At 44.2% G+C, this 18,854-nt stretch overlaps 1 protein-coding gene across 9 annotated transcripts in view; it reads left to right on the top strand.

The window, feature by feature from the left end:
- PPARGC1A (PPARG coactivator 1 alpha) overlaps positions 1–18,854 on the top strand; it is a 658,152-nt gene that overhangs the window by 593,267 nt on the left and 46,031 nt on the right. For 8 of the 9 annotated variants that reach the window (XR_014567979.1, XR_014567980.1, XR_014567981.1 and 5 more), the window contains one exon: positions 15,203–15,397. Coding sequence is in view for 5 of the 9 variants with exons in the window: in XM_083754902.1 (XP_083611028.1) it covers positions 15,203–15,397 (195 nt within the window). In the remaining 4 variants the exon portion in view is untranslated. Of the gene's footprint in view, positions 1–6,254; positions 6,445–15,202; positions 15,398–18,854 lie in introns of those variants that run through there. The other variant, XM_083754903.1, reaches the window with a different exon arrangement.

The following is an 18,854-nucleotide window of genomic DNA, read 5'->3' as shown; positions in this document are numbered from 1 at the left end:
AACGGCTTCTCTATGTGATCAAAGCACTTTGCATATGTTTCCTTGAACTATTTATAGCATTGGTGGGAATCTTGCATCCTGTGGGCCTCGTTTATGTCAGGTGTGAGGCAGGTAAAGATGCAGCTGCAAAGGAAGAACCAGGAGTTTTAAAATCCCCTCCTGATCCATGTCAAGCAGGGCTTCTATTTGGCACCACATGCAAGGCCCAGTGGAATTGGTTTCACTTGGAAGCTTCCAAGCAGAGCTCCTCTAAGTGTAGCCAATCCCTGCAGAAAGCGGGACTTAGAAGTCCATGCCACTCGTGCGACTGATGGCGATTTGAAGCCCTGCTGGGATTGGCTACACTCTGGCATTTCCGATCAAGCTGTGGCTGATCCATGCAAAAGCGAGTCTTGGAGACAGGGCTGATCAACAGTGATTTCAAGCCCTGCTTGGATTGGCTGGGATCTCCTTTGAAGTACAGCTTGAGTTCAAACTGTGCCACAAAGGAAATTAGGCTTCAAGGGTAGATTTGGTGGTGTGCCTGCATTTGCAGAGGTAGCTGCCTTTTATTTTATTCTGTAAATCGAATCAATCATTTTTAATGAAAGTGAATATATAAATACGTTTAAAAAGGAATAGTTTAAACAGAGTGGAAATGGTGCAGAAGCTAAGCAGGGTCTGGTATGGTTTCAAATTGGATGGGAGACTGTGTGTTGAGATTCCTGCACTGCTGGGGATTAGATGATCCTTAGAGTCCCTTCCAGCTCTGCAATTCTATTATTCTGTGGTTGGGTGATTGACAGGTTGGCTGCTCCATCTATCTGCCCATGGTTGGGTCGTCTCAGCATCTGGCCTGATGTCCAGAAAAGCTGTTCCTGATCTAGAAGATCTGTGTATGTTTGCTTACAGCTCTGGCGATCCCTGATAACAAGTAAAAATGATAGGTATTGAATTAAGTACAACTCAGAGTAGACCCACTGAAATTAATGCACCTAAGTTGTGACTATTAACTTCAGTGGGTCTGCTCATGAGCTGAATACTACCTAAAGTGTTTCACAGCTACCACAGCACATTTGCCCATTCATTGTGTGAAGGACTGTGTTCAGGAGATACAACTGGCTGAGCTGTGTCATGTGCTGGTTGTTCCTTGGTTGTAACCCAGCAAAAACAGTTGTTGCAGATGTGCCCAAAGAGATTTTCTCCTCCCTTGTGTGTGATTGACAGCTTAGTGTAGGAAACCCTTTTCAGCCAGAGGGATATATTCCCTAGTGAGCAAAACTTTGGGGAGTTGCAGCCCAGGGTTGGTGAGGCTGCAGGCCAAAAGTGCAGGAGACCACAGATGTGTTAGGAGCTTGTCCTACACTTGAGTAGGACCCTAGTAGAGACACATGCCCAACTGGCATGTTCCCTCCCTCCTGGTCGATCGTTCGGGAGCTTCAAAAGCTTTCTTCTGCCTGAACATCACAGCGACTGATGCCAACAGACATCTGCACACTTAGGGATCTGCAGAGTCTTTGCAGCTTGTGTGACAGACCTCAGCAACTCAGCATTTTGGTTAATCTACTTTATTTACATTAAACACACACGGAGCACTACAACATGGCTCCCTCTCTCTCTAGCATCAGACAGCAAAGAGGAAAAAGAACAAAGGACAATAGTCCCACTTCACGGAACACAGTAACACAAACATCCTGTCTCCTTCACTTCCCACTCTGTGGAGTCAAAACATATACCGTCATGTGACAGACAACAATCCCATGACTGTAATCATGGCGCAGGAATTCTAACAAGATGAACTCCACTCTGTGATTGAGCCTGTTATGTAGTTAAATAAGAGCAACTGAAATGACCTCCTTTAAAAAGAGAGGGAGAAATAGCCCTCAATATTCTACACAAATTGAGGCATACCTGAGCCCACAAGCATTCAGCAACTTGTAGGCATGTGAGAGTGATACCTGTGCAGTTCATTTCTATTTTAGTCTTCTGGCTGGGCAAGGCATGACACTGACGAGCCTATGAGGAAGGAAATATGGCAAGGCCCCAGAACCTAGAGAGGAAAAAGCTATCCTGCAGCGTTGATATCTGCGTGCGTAATAAGAATAGTACTTGGCACATTTAAAGTGTTCAGTGCGCTACACAGTGCGTTTCCCACAGTAATCCTTATAACAGCTCTGTGTACTAGGTGCTACACAATATGCAGAGATACCATCCGATTCTAACACCTTTTACGAGTAGCTGAATATTTGCAGGTTCTTGAGTTTCATGGAGCTCTAACCTGGGCAGACTGAGCCAGAGTTTAACGGTACCTATTTGAGGACTGCGGGTGAACTGTTTTGGTCCCAGGTGACTGGAGAAGAGCAAATGCAGTACAGAACAGTAAACAGAGACCCAGGGATATACAGACCTATAAGCCTGACCCTTTTTACTTGATAGAGTGTTAAATTGTGTACTAAAACAATACATTTCTAAGCACCTGTAGGGGGAAAGGGGGCAAAAAAAGAAAGGACAGGCTGACCTCACAAAAGAGAGAGCTTTGCTAAATATTATTGAGTTGAAATAGAAAGATTTAAAAAGCCCAAGTCTTCATTGAGAGCATTGAGTGACTCCAGTCATTTCTTAATTAAGTATATCAACATGTTTCCACAAGGCATTTTGGATTATCTTAAGTAATTAAAGTCATTCCTTGGTGTGGTAAACAATGGTTGAGTCTTTGCTAGGCCTCTGGCATCAACACAAGCTGACTGTGTAATTGGATTGCCTTGGAGACTTGATAGCCAGATGGATTTTTGGAAGGACCAGGCTCTACTAAGGTGGAAGAATGCTGCCCACATCCCCTCTTGTTTGTGGAGATGACAGAGTGCTAGGCCTTTCTGGGGCTGGGCAATGTCCTCAAGGATGAGCTTGGGTTGTTGATGTCACTGTTCCAAGTGACCAGGCTTTTTGCTTTGGTGGTAGAGGAGAATGGAGCTGGAATGCTTGGTTTGGTTTCCTTCTTTTTGCAAAGCATCCCCAGCTTACAAGAACCACCTCAAGAAGAGTAAAAATCAGACTCAGAATGTAAAATTCACTTTCCAAGAACAACAACCAACCGCTAAAAGCCTGGGGAAATAAACCCATTCTCAACTTGTCTATAAGACAGAGTAGTAGATGTTTCTGTGGAGATCATTCCGTAATGGGTTTACCACCACAGAGATGGCCCTATTTCCACTTACCACCTGTTTTTCATTTGAAGCCAAGGTTGGAACAGTCATACATTTCCAAACATTTGCTTCTTTTTAAATAATAAAGATTACTTCCTGATTTTAGCTACCTAGGTTGAGCTATGGGATTGTATGGCAGTATGGTCAGAAGACTTGAAATGACAGACTAGCCCCCTCCTACTTCTTCCCACTATAATTTTTCCATGGACCTTCACAGTTCCACCTTTTTAGCTGAGTAGCTGAAGAGGTATGTGTGTAGCACATAAGTGCTGATGGACTGGCAGCCCGAAGTGCTGTGGTGATGGATAAATACTGATGAGCCATAGAGTTCCTTACAACTATAGGAGTATCAGACTCTGAAGTGGGCAAAGATATGGCGCTCCTCAGGTAGCAGAGTCTATGTAACAGGACCTCTTGAGCTAAAGTCAAAGATGATTACAGAGAGCAGGTGGGGTGCAGGTGGCCTGGCATCCTCTTATATGTTGAATCGCTTTCTGCCATTGCAACCATCTTACACCCTGTGTGAGTGTTTTGGTCATTTCCCCTCTAGTGGGTTTGCCCTGCTCTTTACAAAAGAGAGCCTTCATTGTTCTTGCGCCGTCAGCCTAATTGTGGAATTTCCTTCTTCAGGAGACACAGATAACAAAAATTCTAAGGGGTTTCCGCTGCCAAGTGAAAACATTTTTATTCTCCTAGCCCTTCGGTGTAAATCAGTGATTTCCGCTTACTCAGTTTTATATTTTCATGTGCTGTTGTGTTTTAATGATTGGGTCTCAATAAACTGCTTTTAAGTAACGTGTACATGGTAGGTTTGTTTGTACATTTTGTAACACGTTGGAAACAACCCTGGGATGAGAATGATCCAAATTGGGTAAATAAAATGGCGAATAGATTTGTTTTGGGAGCATCCTGCTTTCACCTAAGACACCAAGTTTTCCAATCCTACAAGATTGCTTACAATAAAAATCGAAAGGTCTGCTTGTTCTGTAGTGATGGCCTGAGGATGTCTCAAGGTAAGATTATTTGTCAGCAGAATGACAGTATCCAAAGTAATAGTTTTTTGCTGTAGTCGCCATCCTTGCTTCTGACTACAGTGGTACCTCGGATTAAGTACTTAATTCGTTCCAGAGGTCCGTTCTTAACCTGAAGCACTATTTCTGGGTTAGCGGAGTCTGTAACCTGAAGCGTATGTAACCTGAGGTACCACTGTACAGTCAAACCTAAGGGCCAAACTAGATGTGGCATTTTACTTTGTAGCTTGCCCCAGAGTGTAAGCTTTGGGTCCCCCACCTCTGCAAAAAATAAAATAGAAAATAGAAAGCTGGTCCCCCTGCTCCAGATGATGATGATGATAAGGGGGAGAGACAGTGGCATAGCATGGGGGGCACAGGGGTGGTTGCAGCGGGGGCAACATTGTTACGGGTGCAAAATTTCAATTCCCGGTGCTTCCTCAATGCAGTTCCATGCTTCCGTTGCTGGGCTCCATTGAAAACAGCTTCTCCATGCAAACCAGGAAATGACCTCTCCAATGAAATGACTCTTCTTTTCTTATCTCTGAGGTTGCAATCTCCTGGGTGGCGCGGGTGCCATTAGGCAGTTGAATGTGCATGCATACTCTGCCTGTTTCCCTCCCACTCACCCCCCTTGCGAGGCGCCGGCAACCCACGCTATGCCACTGGGGAGAGGAAGACATTAATCCACTGTGGTCCTGATTTACAAACAAAGAGAGAGAGAGATCAAGGCCACGGTGGGTCTGTAATAAACTTTCATTTTATCATCATGTTTAGCTTGACCCTGAGGCGGCAATTGTTGCTGCAGTGTGGTGTATGTGTTGAATGTGTTCTCATGCCCACTTCACAGAGGGAGCCTAATCCAGTCTTCCTAATTTTTCTGCTCACTTTGCACATGGACAAATGTGCTGGGAACATCCCTATTCATAAGTCTGGTGCGTGTGTTGCGTGATGAGGATTGATTTTGCAGAGACTGGAAGGGGAATCCACCATGTTGCTTGGCATTCTAAAAATGCACTTAATATGCTAATGGTAAGATAGCTGGCAATGAATTTGCCACCATCAAGTTCTGGACACATTTAAACATCCCTCGTGTGCAAAACACAGTTAATGCATTTATTTAGTAATCAGCATATTATCTCATGTAGTCGGTAAACGTTGAGGCCCAAACTGCTGATAAGATCATTTGCTTTCAGGTGTTTTTCAATATTGTGCTCAGCGTCAACTATAAATTGAGTTGAGTGACCTTTTGGTTCGGAATCAAATAGACTGCATTTCTGTGGTTTCAATTACATACACATATATATAATAGGGACCACAACAATTGCACCAGTATCTTATCGTTCTGGTTCTGTTAGCGCAGTCAAGAGTCTGATAGCTCATTCTCTTCTTTTCGTTCTCTGCGTTCAAAAGCAAAGCCTTGGTGCCAGCGAGAGAGAAGATAGGCAGTTTACACAACTGAAATCTAATCATTTAGCAGCTTGCAAGAACTGTGAATGATTTCTGGTCAAAGGATGTAAAATGTGTTGCTACAGGTTGCTAGCAAGGTAGTGTATTTGTGAGACAAATAAGTCAATTAGTAGCTCCTCCATTTATTAGAAACTTAATTGTCAGCTCAGAACGGAAACTTCTGAACTGCAACAGCTCATTATAATCAAGAAAACATGCAAGGGTATCCCCCCTCAACTTTTAGTAGACTTTTGGAAATGTGTTGATGCCAGAAAAGCTTAAATTTATACTGAAACAATGCATCAGCTTAAGGAGTACAGAGGGTATTTTGTGAAAATTTACTTAGGATGAGTTTCAGATCATTTTAGACAAAGACCTTGTTGGCCTTTGGTTATAGCTTGTGGTTTGTCTTTTTATTGCTTGCATCCAGCTGTCTCAAGAGACTATGGAGGGCACCTCCAGGTACAAAGTCAAACCAAAGTGATACCACTGTCCCCACTACAGTCCGGCTTACAAGAAGGAACGGTCAGCTTCCATGGAGACTCCTTTCACATATTAGAACGCTGCATAATCACCATGGCTTTTTGTGAACAAGCAAATGCTTGGGCTCGTAGGGCAGAGCTAGCATGCTTGTTCCTGCTGCTGCCTCCTCACATGCTAATTAACGCTTCAAAAGTAATATCTGACTAAGGTTATTGATGCAATGAATTTAGAGAGGCACCTTTGTACCTAACTGACCAAGAATGCAGCCATAAGCACTATCTGTAGTGTATGCTTCTAAAAGTGATTCCCATATCCATAAGGTATTGTCAGTATTTTGTGATCGTGTCAGAGGAGGATAATTGGGTGATACTGTTCCTTTCTAACCTATTTCTTACATAAACACCCTTTCTCGCTGAAATGCTACCTTCGGTTTGTGTTCTGCATAGATCTTGCCACAAAATATTCAGTTTATTTTAGTGTTTTGGGGTCAAATGTTTTGACAGTGCCAAAGAACAGTATGGGATTTCTAATTGGGTGGGATTCATGGAAAGAATCCAAGCATAGTGTGGTTGTATAGTATTTTAAAACAATTTTGTTTGGGGGTTTCTTCCGTTACGTAGAAAACAGGAAAGGCAGGTAGCGTTGAAAAATGGCCATGAAAACAGAAGGGGAAGTAAACTTTGAGCTGGCACTGGATAGAGAATAAGCTGAAGCAAAAAATGCTCAGGGAACTTGACAAAAAAAGAGCCCTCTTCATGAACAGGAGCTATATGTTCTACTTCAAAAAGAGTCTAAGTTCTAAAAAATAAAATTTCTTCATCTGGTGCCAGTTTGAGGTTCTTTTTGGTTAATTATTATCCATGATGATAACTATTAGCTGTAATAATAAGTTTTACTTCACTGAATAATGTGCCTTGCCTCTGTTTTATATACTAGACAACATTAGGTGTGAGACTGCCGCACGACTTGTGTTGTGAATCAATGTGGGGAAAACTTGAGATTTTAAATACTAATTAATGTATTATTTTTACTGTTGACAATATGGACAAATTCATTTTAGCTAAAAAACACTGCTTGGAAAGTTCTTGTTTTCTGCTCAAGTATTAAGGAAATCTCTATATGGCTTTCACAGTGCCATCCAGACTATTTATGGGATCGTTTCAGCGGGGTGCTGAGTGCGGCACTCTCGCTCATTGATCCTCCTGCTCAGCACCTGTCTGGAACTGTTCAGTCCTCATCAGGATGAGGCTACCTCATATAATTGCTGGAATGTCCCATGTGGAAGATGAGCCTCATAAGCAGCAATGCTGGAATAGTGAAATTTACAGCTTTTGGCTGCGGCAAAGCTTTCTCCCTGCGCTGTCAACACCACAGCTCACACCACGAGCACAAAGCAGGGAGTCGACACTTTAATGAATGTTACGCAGAGATGGATCTGTTATAATAATAATTGCAATCACACTTTTTGGCTATGCAAAATGACCTCTGAGTTTCTGTAGACTTTTGCTAGCTGAAATTATAGTCTTTGATGTGCTGTGGGTACTAGCTACAGTAGTACCTCGGGTTAAGAAATTAATTCGTTCCAGAGGTCCGTTCTTAACCTGAAACTGTTCTTAACCTGAGACACCACTTTAGCTAATGGAGCCTCCCTCTGCGTGATTTCTGTTCTCATCCTGAAGCAAAGTTCTGAACCCGAGGTACTATTTCTGGGTTAGCGGAGTCTGTAACCTGAAGCGTCTGTAACCTGAAGCGTCTGTAACCTAAGGTACCACTGTACTAGATTTCGGTGACATACTCCAGCAGCTTGGATAGTAGCTGGGGGAAAACTGATTTGCTTTTGGAATGGGTTGAGCAAAAGTGATGGTGCACGGGACAAGAACTGATATGGTTTTAAAGACAACCCCTTTTAGCCAGTTGAGCAAATCTGGCATTCCGCCTGTGGACCCCTTAAACCTGGGGTAGGCCAGCCCACCAGATCCAGCAGATCCAGCTTCAAAATTCACTTTCCCCACAAATTCCTTGGCACAATCCCTTAGTTTCCAAGCTCTATATGCTACTGTAACCAAGCAACAAATCCATTTTCCTCTCCCCATCTCCCTCTCCTTCCTCTGTTGTCTCCTCTGTGCCTAATAACAGATTGTAAGTTCCTCAAGGCAGAGACTTCTACACACAACAAGAAAGCTTTCCACTGGCTAGAATGTAGAAGCTCTCTTCCCCCCTCCCTCCATCCTAATTGTATGAGTGAGGACACTACGGAGTAGATAATAATGATAATTTATTACTTATACTGGGTCTCCCCAACCACTCTGGCCGGCTCCCAACAGAATATAAAAAACACAATAAAATTTCAGACATTAAAAACTTATCTAAACAGGGCTGCCTTCAGATGTCTTCTAAAAGTCAGATAGTTGTTTATTTCCTTGACATCTGGTGGGAGGCCATTCCCTATATTTCTATATTTGTAAATACACCCATTTCAAAGACCATCAATACACTCATTTGCGTGTCGAGGTCCCCAGGGCCACCCCAGTAACTCACACATCACACAGAATTTTTGTTTAAGATTTTTGGCATAATTTTGACCACAACTTTATTAAAATACAAATTTGTGAGTGGTTGCTTAGGCATTGGTTGCGACTATCTGCCCCCACCATGGGGGACAGACTGACATTCTGCACAATGCGAAAGTCAGAATAGGGGAATACACTTGGGGGTAGCGACGGAGCAGGGAACCTGCCCTCAGCCCACCCCAAATGCAGCCAGGAGCTCTTGCAGTGGCCTGAGCCCCCTTGACAGAGTGGACAAGCAATAGTTAGCCCCCAATTCCTTTAACGGAATCCCTTGCAGCAGCAGCATTAGAGGGGCAGGCACAGCCAATCCATGCCCCTCAACCAACCAAACCATAGAACCAATGCCTAACTGCAACCTTACAAGTTGTGACGATTTGCTACGCAGTAGGCAAAAACCAAATGGCCCCAGCCAATCAGCCAGATGGACAAAATTCCTACCGGGCCCCCGCTCCAAAGCAGACGACCCCATGACAGGCATAGCAAGGTCAAAGCGAACAACCCAATTCTAGGGAGGGAGGGACGGGCAATCCGATGCACGGGCGAAAAGAGGAAGCCCTAGCCTCGTGCAAGGAGTTTTAGCATTTCTGGCTGTCAATCAACAAATGGCAACATTCACTTCTTCCCAACAACAAGGGAAGCCCCAATTGCATCAGTGGCCAACGGTCAATTACCCCACCCCCAACTTTGGAGTGTCCTGGCGGCCCCCACCGCAACACGTGCTCTCCATGAAGGAGAACACGCTTTCTCAAGAGAATGAATGGATCCTGTAAAAGGCTGGCCCTGCAACTTCCTATTGCTCAGGGCAAAGGAGAGCAAAACAAGACCCTTTCCTTCTTACTACCTTACTACCTCAGCGCTGCTTTGGCTATGTGAACTAATAAAAATGTTTCCGTATAAAACAGTGTTTCGGAGCCAGCAACATGGCGAAGCTTCGCAAAGGTTATCTCCCAACGTCATTTGTGAACAGACATGTGTTGGCTGGGTAGCGTACCACCGTCCATGGTGACTTTGATTTATTTGCTCTGTAAATTGGGACTGGAGCAATAATGGAAAGTGACATTAATTGTTTTAACAGAGTCCTCTTTGTCACATCATTTGCTTTCCTCTGAGGGGTGTTTGATTGTTTGAAACTTGTACAAAAAACTAATGGAAATTGCTATGATGAGGACCGGAGTCCACTCCACATCTCGACTTTGAATGTCGGGGCGCTTCAGTGTCTGTTTGAAAGTGCAGATGCCAAGCGCGGGAACAGCAAAGGCTGGAGCTTCGGGAAGGGTCCGTATTATCAAAGAAAGAATGCTGACCTGGAAAGGATTTTTTTAAAGAAAAAGTTCTGCTTTGGAGGCTGGATCCACTCCAGTTAAATACCAAAGAGATTTTGCATGTAGAACGAGTGGCATGAAGGACTCCGATAGTTCTTTAGGTTCATAGCTGTCAACTTACAGATTTGAAAATAAGGGACCAGCATCCTTGAAAATAAGGGACCAGCATCCTTGAAAATAAGGGACCAGCATCCAAAATAAAGGACCTGCAGCCTCACCTGTTCCAGGCACTCCAGTCTTCCTGTCCTCCTGCAGTCTGGTCAAACTCATGCTGGTAGCTTCGAGAACACTGTCCAACCAACTTTGTAACCAGAGGTTCAACTGAATAGAATCTGAATCACATGCACCACAAGGCCTATGCAGCCTCAACTTAAGATGGCTCCCCGGCCTGGCTTTGCACTGCAATGTTTGCAGCAGCACGTGCAACAAAATGGCGTCCAGCATTCAAAAAACCCCTCAGCTTGCATTAACTAGCCACACACACACACACACACACACAGCCTCCCCCCTCGCCATGAGATCGCCAGTCACCCACCATTTTGGTCAACCAGCTCCTTTCTTTTCCCCCTTAAGTCAATCGAAGGAGCCTCCAAAACAAATTCAAAAGCCCCTCTCCCCTTCCTTTTCCCCCACCATGTGCCCCCACTCCAGACAGACCTTTTTGCTGGCAAGGGTGAGTGGGACATCGATGACATATCCATCCGATTCTGATCCGAGCACTCAGCACAGGTATGTTCAACTTCTGAGCCCCTCTGAGCCAAAGGCAGAAAGCCCAGCCAGCAGCCAAACAAAGCCTCAAGGAAAACCACCGTCACCTCTTTGCTGGGAAGCGCTGAGCAAAGGCGATTCCCCAGGGAACGCAGCCGATTTGATCAGCACAAGGCATGCAAGCTCCACCCCCCAGTCATTCCTAGACTTCTTATTGGGTGAGCAACACAGCCAAGCAACACAGTTGGAGCCTCCCTCCTCCCTGGCCAGCAGGGAGGGAGGGAGAGGAGCTGCTTCCTTTGGAATTTAAGGGGCATCCATCAATAAGGGACAGCAGCGGGACATGGCGCTGGAATAAGGGACTGTCCCTTCAAATATGACAGCTATGTTTAGGTTGTAGCTCTTGGCTATGGTTCTCTCCTTTAGGGGAGCTGGATGTATTGACCACCCAGGGCCGGCCCACTCATGAGGTAAAGCAAGGTGACTGCCTCTGGCAGCGGGATCCACAGGGGCAGCAGATTCCGATATCGAACTTTCCTCCCGCCTTGTTCCCGATGTTGATTTTTCCCCATCCCTTCTTCCCTGGTGGCGGTGGGTGCCATTTTGTGGTTTGCCTCCAGGGCCAAAATGTCTTGGGCTGGTCCTGTGATCGCTATCCCAGATAGAATTAGGCATACAAATCGTTCGTAAAGGTTTCTACCTATTCTTCTAATTCCTTGTTTATGTGCAGAGCCTTCCAAGAGAGGTTTGTGCTTCCTTTTAAATTCCACAAATGTTTTTGGACGAGGCGGGGCCGTTTCATCTGATGGCAACTTAATGATGTGTGGAAATTTCCCACTGGGTCATTTCATTAGGCTCTTAACAAAACTCTCTCGACTTTCCTTGAAATCCTGCATGTTGTTGTTTTTTTACTTGAGGAGGATCCTCAACATTTGCTTCGTATTTCATCTTTATGCTAAATTCTGGTGCCTACTTGAAACCCCCAAGGGGTTGAGTATCACTCGCCTTGCATATACAATACAATGCTAGGGTTTGGGGGCCTTGCAGAATCCCATAAATGGCCCTTGACCGGAGTGGATACAACTGTGAAGGCCTTGGCCCAGTGAAGTCAGAATGGGTCTTAGGGAAGCAATATGATTATAAGCCCCATTTAGACATCATGGAAAGTGTGTAGTATAACTGTGTGCTGAATTAACAGAGTCACATACCACTGACATATGACACATACCACATATGCACAGTCCAGTGCGTCTAGCCCTGGCAATGTGTGAATCGGGATGGGGGACGAAGTCTCTTACTTCTTGTTACTTATCAAACTGTGTTAACAATTTAGTCCTGGTTTTCTGATGTAGTCCTCATGACCTTAAAAGCAAGGAGAGAATGGGGGAAATTCAAGTTTATTGGGTGTATTATTATTATTATTATTATTATTATTATTATTATTGCTGTTGTTGTTGCTGTTGTTAAAATTAAGATTTGTATACCACCCTTCATCAACAGATCTTAGGGTGGTTTATTGAAAGAATGATATAATATCTTCAAAGAAGTATATGTTGTTTTATTTGTCGAACCTAATAAAGAGCAAAATGTCCAGGGCTGAAGTTTTTATGTGATCAGACCCAACATGCATTGGATTTTAGGTGCGCTTAAATCGATTAAGTGTTGCATCCAGCGCATGTCGGTGGGACACCCATTTATTCTGCACACTTGGGTGATGGAAATAGGGCTGTATTTTGTCTTGAAATAATAAAACGATCAAACATTATAATTGTATGCATGTGTAATTGTTTCCTGAACTGCTCTGTTGCCAAAAGGAAGATTTAACTGAACAGGAGTTAATTCAGTTAAGATCAATCTAAGCTAATCTCTATGGAGAAAAGCCTTTATTTTGAGGTTTGCACTGCGATTCAGGTACTACTCCTTTGCCCGTTCCTGGGTGGTATTAAACTACTTAAGTGTGACATCTGTGGAGAATATCTAGTCTGCTTCCCTTTTCTTTCTCTTACTGAGAATTGTATTTGGCTGCCAGCAAAGTCTTTGCATGGGCTCCACAGGGAGTTTTTCCAAGCCCTAAGTCATTAATAATTGCTGCGACAAATCTCTAAAATATAATAAGTGCTTTTATTTTTTTTCCTCCTGCCTTCCAAATATACGGATGATAATTAGAACGTGTTGCATTGAGAAATGCAAGGATATTAAATATATTTGATTTGACACAAACAAGTCCCTGGTACTGAAATAAGATATCTAGTACAAATTAACGTTGCAGCCACATCTGATTAGGAATTAATCTACTTTTTATAATTGCAGCCTGAATTAGATAAATGCATACAGTAGTTGTATTGAGCACTCAAACTACATAACAGGAAAGGACAACTTCAAAGGCAACCTGCAGAATACATTTATTTAAAAAAGAAACCAGGAGTTTTCCATTAATAATAGGAGCATTGATTGCTTTTGTTCGAAATGCATATAAATGAGAAGTTTCCCATTTCTGGTAGTGGGAGAAGGCATCTGGAGAACCAAAGAGGTGTTTGACATTCTTCCTTGTACAGATCTCCTCATTAGCTCTCTTGCTTCATCATCCTTATAGTTTTGTTAGATCAGTTAGTTGTGGTTCGAGGACCCGATCCCCGCGTAGTGGAATGAAAACACAAGGACACGTGATATAAGGTTAATGGGCAAGAAAAGGCCACAACTTTATTGATTACAGCAAGTGAAAAGGTATTGGCTTAGGCACTGGATTACGTCAGCTGACTCCACCCCCTCAGAGAGGGGTGAATCTAAAACAGGGGGGGTTTATTCACCAGTAGATGGAGCCTGTTGATGCTAATCCAACTATAAGCTCTCCCCTGATGTCACTGAGGGTCATGCCATGGCCTCCCGCCACGCAGGCATCGGACAGAATACACGACCACCGGATTCCTTTAATGGAATACCCAAAATTGAAGGCACAGGGGATGGCCACACCTAGCCCTTCGACACACCACATTATTCCAATGCCTAACCTACCCACCAATACCACGAAAGTTGTGACGATTGCTATGAGGTAGGCGAAAAAACCAAAAAGCCTAATGCCAAACGGAAAAATTCCTACCAGGCCCCCCGGACAACCAAGGCGACCAACCTAAGGTCCATAGCAAGGCCAAAAGAAAACTGAGACCCTGAGCTCTAAGGGAGTGGAGGGTGGGTGACTTGCGACGGGACGATGAAAAGTGAGTCCGGAAAGCTGGTGCCACAGCAATTTAGGCTGCTAAACATGCCCCCTTGCAGGCACCTAGTTGGGTGCCTGCCCGTGGGGCACCAGCCAGGTGAGTGGGAGGCAGGGGGCTAATGCCCCCTGCTTGAGGCGGAGTCTGGCTCCCGACCACAACCACTCCCCTCTCTTGCAGGAGGAGAGTCTTTTCAGTGGTGGTGGGTTGTTGAAGCAACATCTTGGGTGTAGTTCATAGGACACATGGGTGTTGACTGAGCTAAATATATTCCTGTTGGATTAGGAATAGGGAAAGGGATGAAGAAACATTGCAAAGCATAATGTGGAGCAACTGCTGCAAAAGGTGTGTGGTACCTCGAAATTCAAACTGAGTTACCGTACTTTTCTGTGTATAAGACGAGGAATTTTTTTATTCAAAATTTATGTCTAAAATTGGGGGTCGTCTTATACAGTGGTACCTCGGGTTACAAACACCTTGGGTTACAAACACTTCAGGTTGCAAACTCCGCTAACCCAGAAGTAGTACCTCAGGTTAAGAACTTCACCTCAGGATGAGAACAGAAATCGTGCGCCGGCGGCACGGTGGCAGCGGGAGGCCCCATTAGCTAAAGTGGTACCTCAGGTTAAGAACGGACCTCCGGAATGAATTAAGTTCGTAACCTGAGGTACCACTGCACATGGATAGTTCATAGGGGGGACATGGGATTGGTTCCTGCTGTGAGCCAGACATTGTCAGCAGTTATAGGCCATGCTGTTGGTGGCCGCAGCAAGGGCTGTTGTTGATTGGCTGCCGCTGCTGCAAATGGGCAGGTGATTGGAGGCTTCTGCTGGCAAGGGGACGGACGATAGGTAGTTTTTGTGATGCGTGTGAGAGGCAGTGGGTTAGTGATTTTTGGCAGTTTCTCCCCAAAATAACTCACCAACCTCTCCCCCCCAAAGCTCAACAACTCTGGGCAATCTCCCCCCATTTTCTAAATTTGGAGTCTTATACACGGGGGCATTACACACAGAAAAGTACAGTACAGTGGTACCTCGGGTTAAGAACTTAATTCGTTCTGGAGGTCCGTTCTTAACCTGAAACTGTTCTTAACCTGAGGTACCACTTTAGCTGAAGCGTCTGTAACCCGAGGTACCACTGTAGTTAGTTAGTGCTTTGCGCCCTCAAAAATTAATTGGGCCAAATCATGTGTTATATGGCTATGTAAGTCCTACAACCCCCTTCCCGACTCACCTTTTTTCCTCCCCTGTTTTCCTGCTTCTGCAGAAGATAGACGAAGAGAATGAGGCAAATTTGCTAGCAGTTCTCACAGAGACATTGGACAGCATCCCTGTGGATGAGGATGGACTGCCTTCATTTGATGCACTGACGGATGGAGATGTGACCAACGAAAACGATGCCAGCCCTTCGCCGATGCCTGACGGCACCCCTCCACCTCTGGAGGCAGAAGAGCCGTCTCTAGTAAGAATCTACCTTCCTAGTGTTTAACGGGAAATGGAGGTGTCCTCTCACTATCCACTGCATGGGTATGATGTAGCCACAGTAAGGTTTGGTCTTTTCGTTTTTAGACTGAAAACCCTAAGGAAGGTTAATCACACTTGGGCATTTCAGACAGAAAGCCCACCAACTTGTTTGTTGGTGAAACAATGGTATTGCCTGAATGTTTTTCTTCCGAGAATGCACACTCTTGCTAATTCAGAAAGGGGATGTTTTGAATATGTGTTTCTCATTAGGGGATCTCCGGTATGTGTGTACAAGTTTCAGTTTTAATAATGTGTTGCCAAGATGTTGTTGTTGTTTAGTCGTGTCCGACTCTTCATGACCCCATGGACCAGAGCACGCCAGGTACTTCTGTCTTCCACTGCCTCCCGCAGTTTGGTCAAACTCATGCTGGTAGCTTCGAGAACACTATCCAACCATCTTGTCCTCTGTCGTCCCCTTCTCCTTGTGCCCCCCACCTTTCCCAACATCAGGGTCTTTTCCAGGGAGTCTTCTCTTCTCATGAGGTGGCCCAAGTATTGGAGCCTCAGCTTCAGGATCTGTCCTTCCAGTGAGCACTCAGGGCTGATTTCCTTAAGGATGGATAGGTTACCAAGACAGCTTATTGATAAAGGCTGGATTCACACTTGGCTCACATCTGTTCACAACTCCTTGGGTTGTGTTAGTAAGTGGATGAAAGGAAGATAATTCTTTTCCTATGGGAATCGGCAACTGAAAACTCCTATGCCAAATCTGAGGGATAAGAGTTGGCTTTCCATTTGCCAAGCCAGAAAGAAGATGAAGTGGTGGCTCCTCAGAATGGACCTCCTATAAAACTAGCTGCAGACCAGGACCCTATCACATGGCCAGCCTCTTGCTCAGTGAGCTGAAAAGATTTACTGATCCTCAGTAAAACACCTCCAAATTTCTAAGGCCACAGCTACGCTACCAACATTAAACAGGTTCAGTTTTTGTTCCCTCTTTCCCCTCTATGTGAAATATTTGTAATAAATAAGCTACGTCTCTGTTAGGGTGCCTAGAGTTCATAGAGTTTAACACTGTTGTCCACCTACAGTTCTCTAATGTCTTTGAGGGAAACCACGACAGTGTTTATGCTTTGCATTTTTAGACACAAGTTTGATGTGCAGCTAAAATATGTAACGTGTGAAGAAGCCCATGGCAGCAATATCATAGTTCCAGATCAGTATTCTGTTGCAGAAGCAAGGATTAGAAGGAGAAGGGAGAGGAGATGGTAGTAGAAAATGGAGAAAAAATGAAGTCCTAGAGTCTTTCTTTTTTTAGTGTGCACAGAGCCCAATGTGATGCCTCCTCATGCTCCTTTTCAGATGTGCAAAGGGGCCCTCAAGAAATGTGTCAGGACAAACCTTACAGTTTGCTTTGTCTTGAGAGAATGTTGTTGTTGTTTAGTTGTGTCCAACTCTTCGTGGCCCCATGGACCAGAGCACGCAAGGCACTCCTGTCTTCCACTGCCTCCCGCACTTTGGTCAGACTTATGTTGGTAACTTTGAGAACACTGTCCAACCATCTCGTCCTCTGTCGTCCCCTTCTCCTTGTGCCCTCCATCTTTCCCAACATCAGGGTCTTTTCCAGGAAGCCTTCTCTTCTCATGAGGTGGCCCAAGTATTGGAGCCTCAGCTTCAGGATCTGTCCTTCCAGTGAGCACTCAGAGCTGATTTCCTTAAGAATGGATACGTTTGATCTTCTTGCAGTCCATGGGACTCTCAAGAATACCCTCATTAACAGCAAATATCCATTGCTGCCAGATCTGTCACTACCAAAGTGACTGCTAAGATTTAAAAAAAAAACACCAACCCCTAACTTTACAAAAACCAATTCTGCTGCCAGAGGACTCTTTTATCTTTTGGTCATAATGGAATCGAGAAGTTCAGCATCTTATAGTTTTGACTATCAAGATGACTTGCAATGTACATTTCCTGAATGATTTTATCAGCTACCAAGAAGATTTGTATTCACTCTGCCTGGTGGAAAGAACTAGCCAATTGCCAGGCCTTGTTTACTTTGAGATGTAGCATTGTCCTTCATATTGTGCATTTGTATCCCTATGCTATAGACTTTCCTCTACTGTAGGCAAATGTTGTCTTTTGACAAGTGAATCCCACGTTGTCAGAATAAAAGATGTTGGAACCATGCAAAAAACAGTCACTTCAATCTTCAGTCAAATCAAAACAAAAAAAAATTCCTTCCAGCAGCACCTTAAAGACAAACTAAGTTAGTTCTTGGTATGAGCTTTCGTGTGCATGCACACTTCTTCAGATACACAGATGAATACTTCAGATGTGTATCTGAAGAAGTGTGCATGCACACGAAAGCTCATACCAAGAACTAACTTAGTTGGTCTTTAAGGTGCTACTGGAAGGAATTTTTTTTATTTTGACTATGGCAGACCAACACGGCTACCTATCTGTAACTTCAGTCAAATCAGTTTACATTTGACGTCTCTTTGTCCATCTGTGGTCCATGTTAAGGTGCACCACCTTTGCAAGGTCTATTGCAAAGAGAGCTTGGCTCCAGGGCTGGCTAGATTTTGTTGGCCCCTGAGTACTATTCTGTGCATGGGTCCTTGAGCTTGCCATACTGGCTGGTAAAAGCAAGTGGCTGGCAGTCATGCTTATGACTGATGTTCTGCAGCCTTGTTCATGTGTCAGAGCAGTCATATAAAGCATTTTTTTAAAAAGTTTGACTTGAATTTCAAGGGCTCAGGTTGGCTGTGGATGCTGATAGGTGTTTACTGCTGACTCCTGGTTTGCTTGGCTCAAGTGAATTTCTTACATGGAAGGAAGACATTGTGGAGAACTGGAATCTCCTTTCCCCTCTCTGCTTCCAATATTTTCCTTCCGCTTCATACTTCTTTGCGTTGCCTGATTCCAGCCAAACAGGTTGTGATGAAGGGGAGAATGTGTGTCCCTATGCAGATGCATATGAAATAAAGTGTGTAGTTATGTTCCTGTGTGTATATGGCAACATACAGTCATGACTCTTATGAATCTGAAAGTCTTTACCTATGCCCTTGGGCACAATCTGCATTTGAAATTGGTTGTGTGGTTCCCAAGGTAAAACAGCCCCCCCCCCAGCTGTTGTTTGTTAAATCACGAACGTAACACGGCATACCTTTTTTAAAAACAAAAAACAACCATCATTTTGGGCCTAGGGATAAGTACTAATATATCACTTTTTAGTGTGTAAAATGGCTTTGTAAGTCTTACGTTGCTCGTCTTTTTGACAACTCTGTGAAGCAGGCTTTTTATCTTTCGCGTTTTGTGGTATCTAAGGCTAGAAGCACAGAATTCCTTCCATTTAGGAACTAATGTGGAACTCTTGTGTCGCTCATTATGCTTGACAATCCTGGGGAAGGTTCAGGCTCAGAGCTGAAGTGTCCTTCCCCTTAAAAAGCTCATGA

The sequence above is a fragment of the Podarcis gaigeae genome (genome assembly GCF_964106915.1).
Source record: "Podarcis gaigeae genome assembly, chromosome: 9".
Taxonomy (NCBI): Eukaryota; Metazoa; Chordata; class Lepidosauria; order Squamata; family Lacertidae; genus Podarcis; species Podarcis gaigeae.
This window is presented reverse-complemented; position numbering and strand designations above follow the sequence as displayed.